This window comes from Gigantopelta aegis, chromosome 9 (assembly GCF_016097555.1).
Source record: "Gigantopelta aegis isolate Gae_Host chromosome 9, Gae_host_genome, whole genome shotgun sequence".
NCBI classification, from domain to species: domain Eukaryota; kingdom Metazoa; phylum Mollusca; class Gastropoda; order Neomphalida; family Peltospiridae; genus Gigantopelta; species Gigantopelta aegis.
In genome coordinates this window covers 468,897-482,878 of record NC_054707.1, presented here as the reverse complement: position 1 = coordinate 482,878, position 13,982 = coordinate 468,897, and the positions used below count along the sequence as shown (strand labels likewise).

At 39.6% G+C, this 13,982-nt stretch overlaps 1 protein-coding gene across 1 annotated transcript; it reads left to right on the top strand.

Annotated features, from left to right (window-relative positions):
* The first annotated feature begins 8,741 nt into the window (after window positions 1-8,741).
* On the top strand, window positions 8,742-9,755 carry LOC121380697 (5-hydroxytryptamine receptor 4-like). The gene has a single exon (XM_041509647.1). It carries the CDS (start codon window positions 8,742-8,744, stop codon window positions 9,753-9,755), a length of 1,014 nt encoding a protein of 337 aa, XP_041365581.1.
* Window positions 9,756-13,982: the final 4,227 nt, after the last annotated feature.

Here is a 13,982-nt window from a genome sequence, read left to right as displayed (position 1 = left end):
GACAGTTACATGTCCAGCCTAAGGCTGATACTCCTGAAGATTTGGTTAGCTGGATGACTCAGTTTACTAAAGGAGCTGTCAAAAAGGAAGATGAAGGAGCTACCAAATATTCGCCTTTACAGTCTACTCTGCCCTCGTCACTGACTTTAACACAGCCACCTCGGCTTCCTTTCTTCTCAGGTGACGGGAAAGGTGATGTTGATTTTGATCAGAGAAACATGAATTGGAATGTTTGACTAACATTCATGGTACATCTGTTCTGTCTGAAGCTATTAGGCGTTCGCTTCGCGGTAAAGCTGCTCGCGTTGCAATGCATATAGATAAAAATGCGCCTATTGAAAGACTAATAGAGAAACTTGATAGTGTTTTTGGAGAAGTAAAAGTGGGTCATGCTATTATGGCTACCTTTTACACAGCTAAACAAAGTGACGATGAAAGTGTAGCTGATTGGGCATGCCGGCTTGAAGATATTTTGTGCAAGGCTGTTGCTACAGGGAAAGTGAACCAATATGAAACTGAAGCAATGTTACGTAATATGTTTTGGACAGGGCTTCGACCTGAACTAAAAGATTTATCAGGACACAAGTTTGAAAAGGATGACACTTTTGAAGATTTTATTAAAGTTATAAGACAAGTAGAAGAAGAATTACAACAGAGAAAGAAATGAAGTGAATCAAAGGGAAAGTTGACTATTCCTGGAAAGGCTGCGGTCTCTCAAGAGAATTCCGATATTCAGGAAATTAGAGGTATACTCAAGCAAATGTCAGCAGAGTTGAGTTCTCTGAAGCAGCGTCAGACAGTCAATGAGTCCAAAACAAGTCATCAGGCGGATATCAAATCTGTTCCAAAGTGGAATTCTGCATCATTTTCTTTTCAGAGTAATGAACCGGTCTGTTTTCGTTGTGGTCAGCCAGGGCACATAAAGAAGGGATGTAGGGTTAAATTACCCCACCAGACGGGTAAACCTTTAAACTGGAGACCGCCTATGGCGAGGGGCAAACCATAGGTACACATGGAGACAAGCCCATTTTTCAAAACCAGCTAATAACAGAGATGGTTGGTGAACCAAATGAAAGTTCTATACTTGTCAATGGTATTTCTACTAAAGTTCTGTTAGATACTGGTTCTACAGTTTCAACAATTTCTGAAGGTTTTTATAACAAACATTTTTCTGATACACCTCTCAAATCTCTTGATACTATTTTAAACGTTGAATGTGCCGATGGTAAGCTTTTACCTTACCATGGGTATATTGAAGTTGAACTGCAAGGGACAGGGAGTATTTCCTCTCCTTTGCTTGGCATTTTGTTAGTTGTACCAAATAGTCAGTACAATTTTTCTGTCCCAGTACTTCTTGGTACTAACATTCTCTCTCATTTTATGAACCAGTGCAAGAAAACATATGGTAACAGATTTCTACAAAAAGCTAATCTCCATACCCCTTGGTATCTGTCTTTTAGATGTTTAACATTACAGCAAAAGGAATTGGAGAGAAACCATTTTATTCTTGGTAAGGTGAAGAGTGCAGAATGTAACAGAGTGATGATTCCTGCCACCAGTGAAATCACGCTACGTGGTGTTGTTGATAAACCTCTTCCTTATAGATGTACTTGGGCTATGACTGCACCAACCAAGGGTTCTGTTATTCCTGATGACTTAGACATCGCTCCAAGTTTATTTAGCTACCAGTATGACAATAAAAAGAAATTGTTTGAGTTAGACATTCACATTTCTAATGTGACAACTCGTGCAATATCAGTTCCCTCACGTGCCATTCTTTGTGAAATACAAGCTGTTGAAATTGAAGATATTCCTGAGATGAAAGAGACAACAACTTCAAAGGAGGTTTCTGTTTTAGATATGTTGAATTTTGGAGATTGTTGTTTATTACCAGAAGAATTAGAACAAGGAAAACAGGTCATTTCATCTTTTTCAGATATTTTCTCAACAGGTGATCTAGATGTAGGTCATACCACAGCGATACACCATCGAATTGAGTTAGAAGAGGAAACACCTTTTAAGCAGCGACATAGACGTATACCACCCGCAATGTACCAGGAGGTCAAGGATCATTTACAACAATTGTTGGCCGGTGGTATCATTAGACATTCTCATTCTCCTTGGTCTTCAAACGTGGTATTAGCTCGCAAGAAAAATGGTAAACTCAGGATGTGTGTAGATTACAGACAGCTGAATTCGAAAACCGTTAAAGATTCTTACTCTCTACCCAGAATTGAGGAGATGTTTGATGCTTTGTCGGGTGCAAAATATTTTTCAACTTTAGACATGAAGAGTGGATACCACCAGGTTGAAATTGAAGAAACCCATAAGGAAAGAACTGCATTTACTGTTGGACCTTTAGGATTTTACGAATACAATCGTATGCCCTTTGGGTTATGCAACAGTCTGGCAACATATCAACGGTTGATGAATGATACCTTTGAGGGACTTCATCTCAAGTCATGTTTGATTTATTTAGATGATATTCTAATATTTTCCAATACTTATGATGAACATCTTGATCGTTTGTCACAAGTATTTCAGCGAGTTCGAGAATCAGGTTTGAAGTTGACAGCAGAGAAGTGTTCCTTTTTCAAGAACAAGATAAATTTTCTTGGACATGTAATTTCTGACGCTGGGATAGAAGCAGATCCTGACAAAGTTGAGAAGATTATCAGTTGGCCAAAGCCCACTAATCCTAATGAGGTTAGGCAATTTTTGGGTTTCGCTGGATATTATAGAAAATTTGTTAAGGATTTTGCAAAGGTAGCTAGACCTTTGACATCCTTAATGCCTCACACCAAGCCAAAATCCAAGAAGAACGAACTCGGCAAACCTTGGACATGGGGACCCAGTCAAGAGGTAGCTTTTCAGCGACTGAAAGAAATCTTATCTTCGCCTCCCATTCTCGGGTATCCTGATTACAGTAAACCGTTTGAATTGCACATTGATGCAAGCTGACATGGTCTTGGTGCTGTGCTTTATCAAGAAAATTACGGGATGAAGCGTGTCATTAGCTATGCCAGTAGAAGTCTCAGCAAGTCTGAAGCCAATTATTCTGCTCATCGGTTGGAATTTCTTGCTCTAAAATGGGCTATAAGTGAGAAATATCATGAATACCTGTATGGAAACAAGTTTACTGTACTGACAGATAACAACCCACTGACATATGTACTCACATCGGCGAAGTTGGATGCCACGGGTCACCGATGGCTAGCAGCACTTGCAGCATACGATTTCAACATATTTTACCGACCTGGCTTAAATAACGCTGATGCTGATTCTTTATCCAGACTACCTGGTTTATTAGAACATACAGAGATACCAGCAGATACAGTTAGAGCTGTATGTGGTGTTTTGTATGCTCAGCCTTTTGTAGAAGCTTTGTGCACTTCTGCAGAAGTGGTCGATTCTGTTCTGGGTGAAGGACAGAACATCAGTGGAATGTCTGACAGAGACTGGAGGAAAGCCCAAGCTGCTGATACAATCTTGCATCCATGGATGGAGCTTGTACGAAGGAAGAAGAAACCTTGTCGACAAGATTTTTCTTCTACCCCAGTGAATAATTCCTTTTTCAGAGCTTTTGATAGTTTTGTTTTTGTAAGAGGTATTTTGCATCGTCAGGTGAAGATCGATGGTCAGGTTCGACATCAACTTGTTTTGCCATCTAAATATGTACACGATGTTCTTCATGGTTTACACAACGATGTTGGGCACCCTGGTCGTGACAGGACTTTGTCACTTCTACGTGATAGATTCTATTGGCCAGGCATGTCAGCTGATGTAGAGAAATGGATTAAAAACTGTAACCGGTGTGTAAGGCGGAAACCATTAGCTAATGCTCGTGATCCGCTTATTAATATCACCACCACTCAACCCCTGGAGTTAATTTGTATGGACTTCCTTACTTTGGAAACCTCAAAGGGAGGTTATCAACATATTTTAATAATCACTGATCATTTCACCAGGTACGCGCAAGCTATACCTACTAGAAATATGACAGCAAAGACTACAGCAGAGGCCTTCTACAACAACTTTGTGATACACTATGGTATTCCCCTACGAATACATAGTGATCAGGGGGCAAACTTTGAAAGTCGTTTGTTGAAAGAACTTTGCATAATTTTGGGAATGGACAAATCAAGAACTACCCCGTACCATCCAATGGGTAATGGCATGTGCGAGAGATTTAATCGTACATTGCTTGATATGCTTGGGACTCTTAATCCTGATCAGAAAAAGGACTGGAAAATATATCTTGGACCTCTAGTTCATGCCTATAACTGCATCAGGCATGATTCAACTGGATATTCACCATTCTTTTTAATGTTCGGACGAGAGCCCCGATTGCCCATTGATCTTGCCTTTGGAATTGAATTGAACAGGGGTGATGAATCTTTAAAGGAGAAAATTAAACATTCCTGTGAATTGGCATCAAAAGCATCGAAGTTAGCTCAACAGCGTCAAAAGACTGGCTATGACCTGAAGGTTAGGGGTGCAACCTTAGAGGAAGGTGATCGTGTCTTAGTCAAGACATTGGCTTTCGATGGTAAGCATAAACTTGCAGATCGATGGGAAGAGTTTCCATACCTCATCCTTTCACAGCCGAACAAGGATATCCCGGTGTTCGTTGTACAGAGGGAAGATGGTGAAGGAAGGAGAAAGACCTTACATCGAAATCATCTTCTTCCAATAGGATCCCTTCTTCCTGATGAGAAAGAAAAGCCTAAGCCGAAACCCAGGAAGAAACCGCTTCATTCAAATGATACACCAGAGAAACAAGATTTGGAGGAAACACAGTCTGAGATAGAGGATCTTGATATGATATTTTCCACAGCAGACGATGGTCCTATATCCATCCCTGAAGTTGCTGTTGGAGAATTTACGTCTGCCTCGCAGATTACTGATGACGATCAGCATCTTGTTGAGACAGAGGGTGAAGGTTCTGGTGTTGACGAACACATGCTTAATGCCCCAGAGGCTGAAAGCACAGAAACTGATCCTAGTGAGAATCAAGACATGTTATCTCTGGATGAAGGAGATTTGCCTTCATCTTCTCCAGTTTCATCTTCTTCACCTCATTTACCAATAGCTCCACCTCGGCCTCGACCTACGCCACAACCTCCGCCACAACCTCTACCACGTCGTTCAACGAGACAGGGAAAGAAACCACAGTGGATGGAATCTGGTAATTATATTATGTCGCAGAATATTTGTCCCACTTTGCAATGAAAATCCGATTTAATTCGGCAGTTAGCTAACAGTGGTGTATTTCATCATATCAGTGATAGTGTTGCGAGTGCGATTATTACTATAATTCACGAAACAGCTGAATGACGAGGACGCCATTTCTTAAGAGGGGGAAGTATGTGGAAGTATGTGGTATTTGTTTTAGTTAGGATTTGTATTTAATGTTTTATTTGTAGATATTGCCTGCTATCAGCTTTTGTAATTAATGTATGTTTTTATTTACAGCTTGCCTGCTGTCAGCTTATTGTGTAACTAATGTTTTATTTTATCCTTAGCCAGGTTATGTCAAACAATAGGCTGGTAACTTGTAATTGTGGTAATCGTTTCTTTCAGCTTACACTGTACTAACGCACGTTACTTGCCTTGCATGTTAACTATTGTTCTCAAACTCCTCTCCCAAGCCCATCAGGGAATAAAACAACTTGTCTCTAGTGTTCAGGTTTATTTCTCCTGCTAAGATTATATTGTCAGGCCAGATTTCATTTTTAAAGGTGGAACTGCAAGTATTATTTGAAAGTGGATATTATCTGAAAGGGTGTTTTTTTCCTTGTCTTCAATTTGTGTGACATCGAATAAATTGTCTGGACCCACCCGTAGCTGTTTTCCTTTCTGTGTTTGAGAAATGTGAAATGACTAGATAAATCATTATATTTTCGGTCACTGACCAAACATTAGGTCACGTGACATAAGCCCGACTCGATTCGAGTATTTCAGACTAAATTTTCAATAAACATACTCTTTAAATCATATGGTTTAGTACAGTAAATACAAATAACTTTTATTTTGCGATAACAATACAAAACTTATATATTTATTTATGAATTTAGACTTTAGAAACGCTTTTTGAATGTGACATAATGTAGCTAGCGTCTTACACAGAATGAGGTAACTGATTGCTACCACGCCCCTATTTGACGTTTCATGATGCGATAAGGAAGTTTGGCCCAGACTTGTCTTTAAACGGCCTATAATCATCTAATACAAACCCAAATACTCGTATTTGATTCTAGCTAGAAAATTGAAGTAGTCTAATTTTGTTACGAAAAGTCACGAAATACTCGTTTACAGTTGTACTGTTACAGCTATTGACAGCGAGTTGAATGGTCGGTTGGTACGGGCATAGGAAGGTGTCAAATGTCAAATGTGTGTGTGTGTGTTTGTGTGTGCACCACGCGCGCGCGCACACACACAAACACACACACACACACACACACACACACACACATATATATTACAGGGGCCTAGCTTCCATATACGCAGGTACCACCTGAGATTACAAATCTATTTTTTAAAATTAAAATATATGATGTAAATGCGTGTATGCTTTATGCCAATAACGTTTTTTATTCCATCGCCGAAAAAGTCTGCATACTACCTAAAAATCCCAAGCTAGGCCTTGTAAATATACATGTATAAATATATAAAGACCATCGCTGCTGCTAAAAAGCGGGGGATGGGTACATGTCCCCCCCCCCCCCTCCGCTTCATACGCCAGTAGTGTGTTTATAGTTAGTCCCATCCTTCTAGAAAAATGCGGTGTTTTATTTTGTAAATAATTTTAGTTTGACGTAAGAAGAAATCCTCCCCTCATTTTGTATGCAATTTAGAAAACAATCCGCTCAGAAATAAATAACTTGTAGTAAATTCCATAGTATGAAAAAAGACGTTCTCTGTGGGATTGACTATAGGTTTGTTTTAATTTTTATATTATTTTAGCCAAGTGGTGGCGTTCTCCGTTTCTCCGTTTCTTTGTTAATTTTATATAATTAAAATATTACTTATTTGCCCTTCTTTTTGTCTTTGTTTTTGTCTCAATTCTCTTTTTTTTCAGTTTAACAAATGTTGACCAATCACGGGTCGCTCTGCACTTGAGAGGTGGGGTTTCAAACGTGTGAACGGCCTCGGTGGCGTCGTGGTTAAGCCATCGGACATAAGGCTGGTAGGTACATGATTCGCAGCCCAGTACCGGCTCCCACCCAGAGCGTTTTAACGACTCAGTGGGTAGGTGTAAGGCCACTACACCCTCTTCTCTCTCACTAACCACTAACAATTAACAACTAACCCACTGTCCTGGACCGACAACCCAGATAGTTGAAGTGTATGTCCAGGACAGCGTGTTTGAACCTTAATTGGATATAAGCACGAAAATAAGCTGAAATGAAATGAAATCAAACGTGTATGAACAAATAGCGCACCGTTTTGTCAAAGGGACCGACACCAAAGCGTGGTACAATTGATACATGTCTTTACCTTTACGCCATGCTGTATTGCCCGTGCATTCGTAGTTTGTATATGTAAGTCCACAATTTTCTTTAACATTCTGTGTTGTTAGCTGTTTTATTCTTACGTGCAGTAAGGCATACGGAAGTAAACTGAAGTGAACTGAACTGTGTATGTTGTACATGCATATTCAATTTAATTGAACTTAACTGAAAAGAACTGTGTATCTTATACATGTGTTAAATAGAACTGAATTGAACTGAGCTAAACTGAACTGTATATCTGGTGTGTTTAATTGAATTGAACTGAACCAAATTCTGCATATTGTATTGAACTGAACTAAACTGAACTGTGTAACTTGTATATTGAATTGAACTGAACTGTGTATCTTGTATATTGAATTGAACTGAATTGAACTAAACTGAACCGAACTGTGTATATTGTATATTGAATTGAACTGAATTGAACCGAACTCTGTATATTGAATTGAACTGACTTGAGCCGAACTCTGTATATTGAATTGAATTGAATTGAACCGAACTCTGTATATTGAGTGAAGTGAAGTGAAGTGAACTGTATATCTCGTATATTGAGTTGAAATGAAGTGAATTGAACTGTGTATCTCGTATACTGAGTTGAAATGAAGTGAACTGTGTATCTCGTATACTGAGTTGAAGTGAAATGAACTGAACTGTGTATCTCGTATATTGAGTTGAAATGAAGTGAACTGAACTGTGTATCTCGTATACTGAGTTGAAATGAAGTGAACTGTGTATCTCGTATACTGAGTTGAAATGAAGTGAAGTGAACTGTGTATCTCGTATACTGAGTTGAAGTGAAGTGAACTGAACTGTGTATCTCGTATACTGAGTTGAAGTGAAGTGAACTGTGTATCTCGTATATTGAGTGAAGTGAAGTGAAGTGAACTGTGTATCTCGTATATTGAGTTGAAATGAAGTGAACTGAACTGTGTATCTCGTATATTGAGTGAAGTGAAGTGAAGTGAACTGTGTATCTCGTATATTGAGTTGAAATGAAGTGAAGTGAACTGTGTATCTCGTATATTGAGTTGAAGTGAAGTGAAGTGAACTGTGTATCTCGTATATTGAGTTGAAATGAAGTGAACTGAACTGTGTATCTCGTATATTGAGTTGAAATGAAGTGAAGTGAACTGAACTGTGTATCTCGTATATTGAGTTAAAATGAAGTGAACTGAACTGTGTATCTTGTATATTTTCAGAGTCCCGTAACCATCCGGTGTCAGCTTTATGATGAACAACTCAACACTCAACTGTCAAGTGATTTTGGCGGACTTACCTCCTCCCCCTCCACCACTGTCGGAGTCCTTCAAGTCGTTGTACTGTGTATTCATGTTGCTCTTTTCGCTGACAACTTTAATTGGAAACCTCTTCGTCATTGTCGCCGTGGTCATGTTCAGGAGTCTTCGGAAACGCATTTACGCCTTCGTCGTGGTCGTGGCCCTCGCAGACATCGGCGTTGCCGTCTTTGTTATGCCTTTCCGACTGTACGAAGAGTGGAACAGCGGCTGGCTTCTCGGGAAGTGGTTCTGTCTGGTCGTCAACATGTTCGACGGGATATTCTGTTCGGCGTCCATGAGCATTCTTTGTTGTCTGGCGGTCGAGCGGTACCTGGCCGTCTGCAAACCATTTCTGTACACGAAACTGACTCCTGCGCTGACCGCCATTGTGATCTTTGCGTGCTTGGGTGTTATCTTCTTCGTGTGGAGTTTTTTCCTCGTCAACGAATTTCACATTGATGGAATAGAGGATTTGGTTGCTTGTTTGTCAGACGGAGCCTGTCCACTTCTTCTAAATCTTTCGTCTGCTCTGTTTCTGAGCATTCTGACTTTCTGGACGCCGTCTGCGGTGATGTTGTACTGTTACTGGCGGATATTTGTTACAGCAAACCGTCACTTGCGTGCCATACACAGCACCACCGTGTCAGACACCGAAAAACGGACCTACGCAACGTTCAGCAAGAGAGCTAAAGCAGCAAAAACGTTAGGGATCGTCATTGGATGTTTCTTTGTGTGCTGGCTGCCATTTTTTATTGTGCTGGTAGGGGACGTGGTGGAAGGTCACCAGTGGTCAATTCAGCTTAAGTTATTTGTCATGTGGTTGGGCTACCTCAACTCGATGATCAATCCATTCTTGTACTACATCTTCAGCGCTGAATTCAAAGCAGCTTTTAAATGCATTGTGAAGTGCTCGAGAAGTGTAAGGGACTCTGAAAATGTATTTTCTACAACAGTTGGACTGAGTTAATCAGAACGACAGAATAGTTAACAGTTTCAAATTGGAACCTCTAACCTGAGTACAAGACACAACTGAACTGAATTGAATTGAATTGAATTGAATTGAATTGAATGAATTAATGTTTAACGACACCCCATCACGAAAAATAGATAGGCTACAGGGTGTCAAACTAAGGTCTGTACAAGACAGAGTCAAATGTATGTTTTGACATGGACGTGACAGTTCCAATAAATCTCCGTCAACTGCCTTGTCCATATGGAGGACTGCCACAACCAGGACGCTACGTCCTTCCTACTTTGTCTACAAGAGGACTGCCACAATCAGGACGATACGTCCTTCCTACTTTGTCTACAAGAAGACTGCCGCAATCAGGACGATACGTCCTTCCTACTTTGTCTACAAGAGGACTGCCACAATCAGGACGATGCGTCCTTCCTACTTTGTCTGCAAGAGGACTGCCACTCTCGAGACTGGTTTGACAAATCAAAACCGACACAAGACAGTTTTATAGAATGATGGGACGGACTATTGATATCTATTATTACAGGTATATTACGATTAATTAACTGTTAATGTTGATGAAATTCATCTTTGTATGCAAACTTTAGGACGATGTGTGTACGGTAGTCGTTGAATATGAACACAAAAGGATCCTAGCGTTGTGTGGCATCGGACAACGCTGTGAGTACGAACATAGCGATCAGTCGCACAGGTGAAAGAGAAAAAGCGATCACAAGGATCGAACACTGTTAAAAAGGCCTTGTGTATTATATTATAGATGTTAAAAAGACCTTGTGTATTATATTATAGTTGTTAAAAAGGCCTTGTGTATTATGTTATATATGATATAGTTGTAGTTACACGAGTATAAGACATAAACAGGTGTTAAAACATTGTAAATGTATGTAGTTACACGAGTGTAAGACATAAACAGGCTTTGTAAATGTATGTAGTTACACGAGTGTAAGCCATAAACAGGCGTTGTAAATGTAGGTAGTTACACGAGTGTAAGTCATAAACAGGCTTTGTAAATGTAGGTAGTTACACGAGTGTAAGACATAAACAGGCTTTGTAAATGTAGGTAGTTCCACGAGTGTAAGGCATAAACAGGCTGTGTAAATGTATGTAGTTACACGAGTGTAAGACATAAACAGGCTTTGTAAATGTAGGTAGTTACACGAGTGTAAGACATAAACAGGCTTTGTAAATGTATGTAGCCTAGTTACACGAGTGTAAGGCATAAACCGGCGTTGTAAATGTATGTAGTTACACGAGTGTAAGACATAAACAGGCTGTGTAAATGTCGGTAGTTACACGAGTGTAAGACATAAACAGGCTGTGTAAATGTCGGTAGTTACACGAGTGTAAGACATAAACAGGCTTTGTAAATGTATGTAGTTACACGAGTGTAAGACATAAACAGGCTGTGTAAATGTATGTAGTTACACACGTGTAAGACATAAATAGGCTGTGTAAATGTATGTAGTTACACGAGTGTAAGACATAAACATGCTTTTGAAATGTATGTAGTTACACGAGTGTGGCGGAACATGCTCTTAATTTTGTTTTTGTCTGTGGCGATATTAATTGTGTTAGAGGGCCGTGTGCAGTTCCATTATGCACTTAGCCCATGTGGGCACCTTGTTACTTAATACCTTCGCGCGACCGTGCATCCCAATATGCACTTAGTCCAGTTGCGGAGGCCATGTGGCCAGTAGTTACGTAATAACTCTGGTAGTGCTGTTTATGACCAGGGGATTGCTCACGGACTGGCGACAGAATGTCTGGTCATCTAAGAAAATATATAGACTCTGGGAGTGGTGGAAATTCACATGATAAGATTCAGTACCGCGATGTACCCCCAGGCGATATTCGGTTTTATAATAAATAGCTAGGGTTTTAGAGATATTGGGGAGAAACATAGGAAGGCTGCAGGGGGAAACGGATGTCATCCACTGAACGAAATATATGAGTTCAGCCCGGACGTGGTAATTATATATTATTTCTGCTCTGTTGTATAACCTTGATGTGATTGATGTGACTTTAAATATTTTAATACTGTATTATACCAATATTATTTAGACGGTGCTGCCGGTCATCTGACGCAGTATACTATAGGCTCACCGTTCTGATATATATATATATATATATATATATATATATATATATATATATATATATATAAAGCTTATCCAGTCATCCTAGAGGACCTAGGTAAACTGTAGGTTATTGTCTTTATTGTGATAGGTACCAGTATTAAGTCTGTATTACAAGGTTATTGAATGAGTAGTTAGGGTTAATTAAAAATTAACCAGTTAGGAATAGAGTTGTAATTCCTTTATTAATTAAGTTCCCCTGGAAGCGTTTCTCAATTATCACACGTTATTGAATGAGTAGTTAGGGTTAATTAAAAATTAACCAGTTAGGAATAGAGTTGTAATTCCTTTATTAATTAAGTTCCCCTGGAAGCGTTTCTCAATTATCACACGTTACTGAATGAGTAGTAAGGGTTAATTAAAAATTAACCAGTTAGGAATAGAGTTGTAATTCCTTTATTAATTAAGTTCTCCTGGAAGCGTTTCTCAATTATCACACGTGTGGGTGTTGTGTCACGGTGAAGTGATTAGCATATTGTGTAAACTAGACACCTAGAGATTAACTAATTAAGTGATCAGTTCTGGGTTGTTATTATTTGTTGTTGTTAATTAACTACTGCGGCAGTACATTTGTCAGCGTAGGTTAATACAGATTCCAAAGTGTATTGTGTTTTTGTTGTATTTTCTAGTGAACTAAACGTGCTATATTATATATACTTTATATAAGATCGTATCTCTGATCATACCTAGACGAGCCAGCGGGTATAACTGCCTGTTACAGAGAGATCTCATAGATATACAGTTAGGAGAGATATTTGGGACAATCGTGTTTCATTCAGTTACGGGTATTATAGGATCCCCGTGACAGGAGTGAAAGTTGGGGCGCTCGTCCCGGATCTGAAACGGGACATGCATATTTAAAAAAAGTATTGTTTGTAAATGGGGGCTTTATAAATTATAGCAACGTTGTTCACTAGAATTTTTTTTATAATAAGTGCGTCATATCTAAACATGGATAAGAATTTGCTGGATAGGCCTACGCTCAGTGTAGTGGAGATTAAGCGAGCACGTAAGGCCGAGTTAGTTGAAATCGCAAGTGAGCGGGAAATTGACTTAACATCAGCTAAAGCCTTAGGTGATATAAAGACAATTATTATCCAGGAAGTTTTTGGTGATAGTCCTGTTATGGAAGACAGTGAGATTGTTCCAGAGATAGAGATAAATGACTTAAGTGTGGAACAACAATTAGCTTTTAAAAAGCTTGAGCACGAAAGAGTAGAACGTGCATTAGATAGACAGAGAGATAGAGAAGAGAGAGAGAGAGAGAGAGAGAGAGAGAGAGAGAGAGAGAGAGAGAGAGAGAGAGAGAGAGAGAGAGAGGGGGGAGAGGAGAGGGATAGAGAATTCCAGTTAGAAAAATTAAAAGTGGAACATGAGTTAAAGTTGAATACTGAAGAAGTTAGACGAGAGGCAGGAAATGGTTTTAACATGTCGTAGGCTTATAGATCAGTGCCTGTGTTTTACGATCAGGAGATAGATATGTTCTTCCAACTTTTTAAACGGGCCTCTAAGCAGCTAAATTGGCCTCAGTCTAAGTGGACATTGTTAGCCGTGTCTAAGTTTAAGGGGAAGGCTAGTGTAGCTTATAATTCAATGAGTGATGAGCGAGCAAGTCATTACGACCTAGTTAAGGCTGCAGTGTTGAGGGCTTATGAATTACGACCTGAGGATTATCGTTTACGGTATAGCGAGTTGAGAAAAACGCAGAGTCAGTCTTATAGTGAGTTTGTGGCTAAGAAGGCAGGGATGTTTGATAAATGGGTGGTGTCTCATCAGGTAGAGTCATATACCGAGTTACGGGAGTTGTTGATCTTACAGGACATTAAAAATTGATTACCAGTTAGCTTACGTATTCATTTAGAGGATCGTGATGTCAAAAAGGTAGAGGAGGCAGACATAGTGGCAGATGAATACACAAGGCTCAGGCAGTACAGGGTAGCTCTATACAACAGGGTGATAAGAAAAAATTTCAGCCAGGTTTTTCCCGGGAAAGTAACTATCGGGGAGAGTCATCTAGTTGGTCAGCTAGTCAGGCAAGGAATGCACCTGGTGGGCAAAGTAAGGATAAGCCTGCATTATC

Bases quoted from the DNA above. Each gene is read 5' to 3' on its own strand.
- LOC121380697 (XM_041509647.1), top strand. From the start codon at position 8,742: ATGAACAACTCAACACTCAACTGTCAAGTGATTTTGGCGGACTTACCT.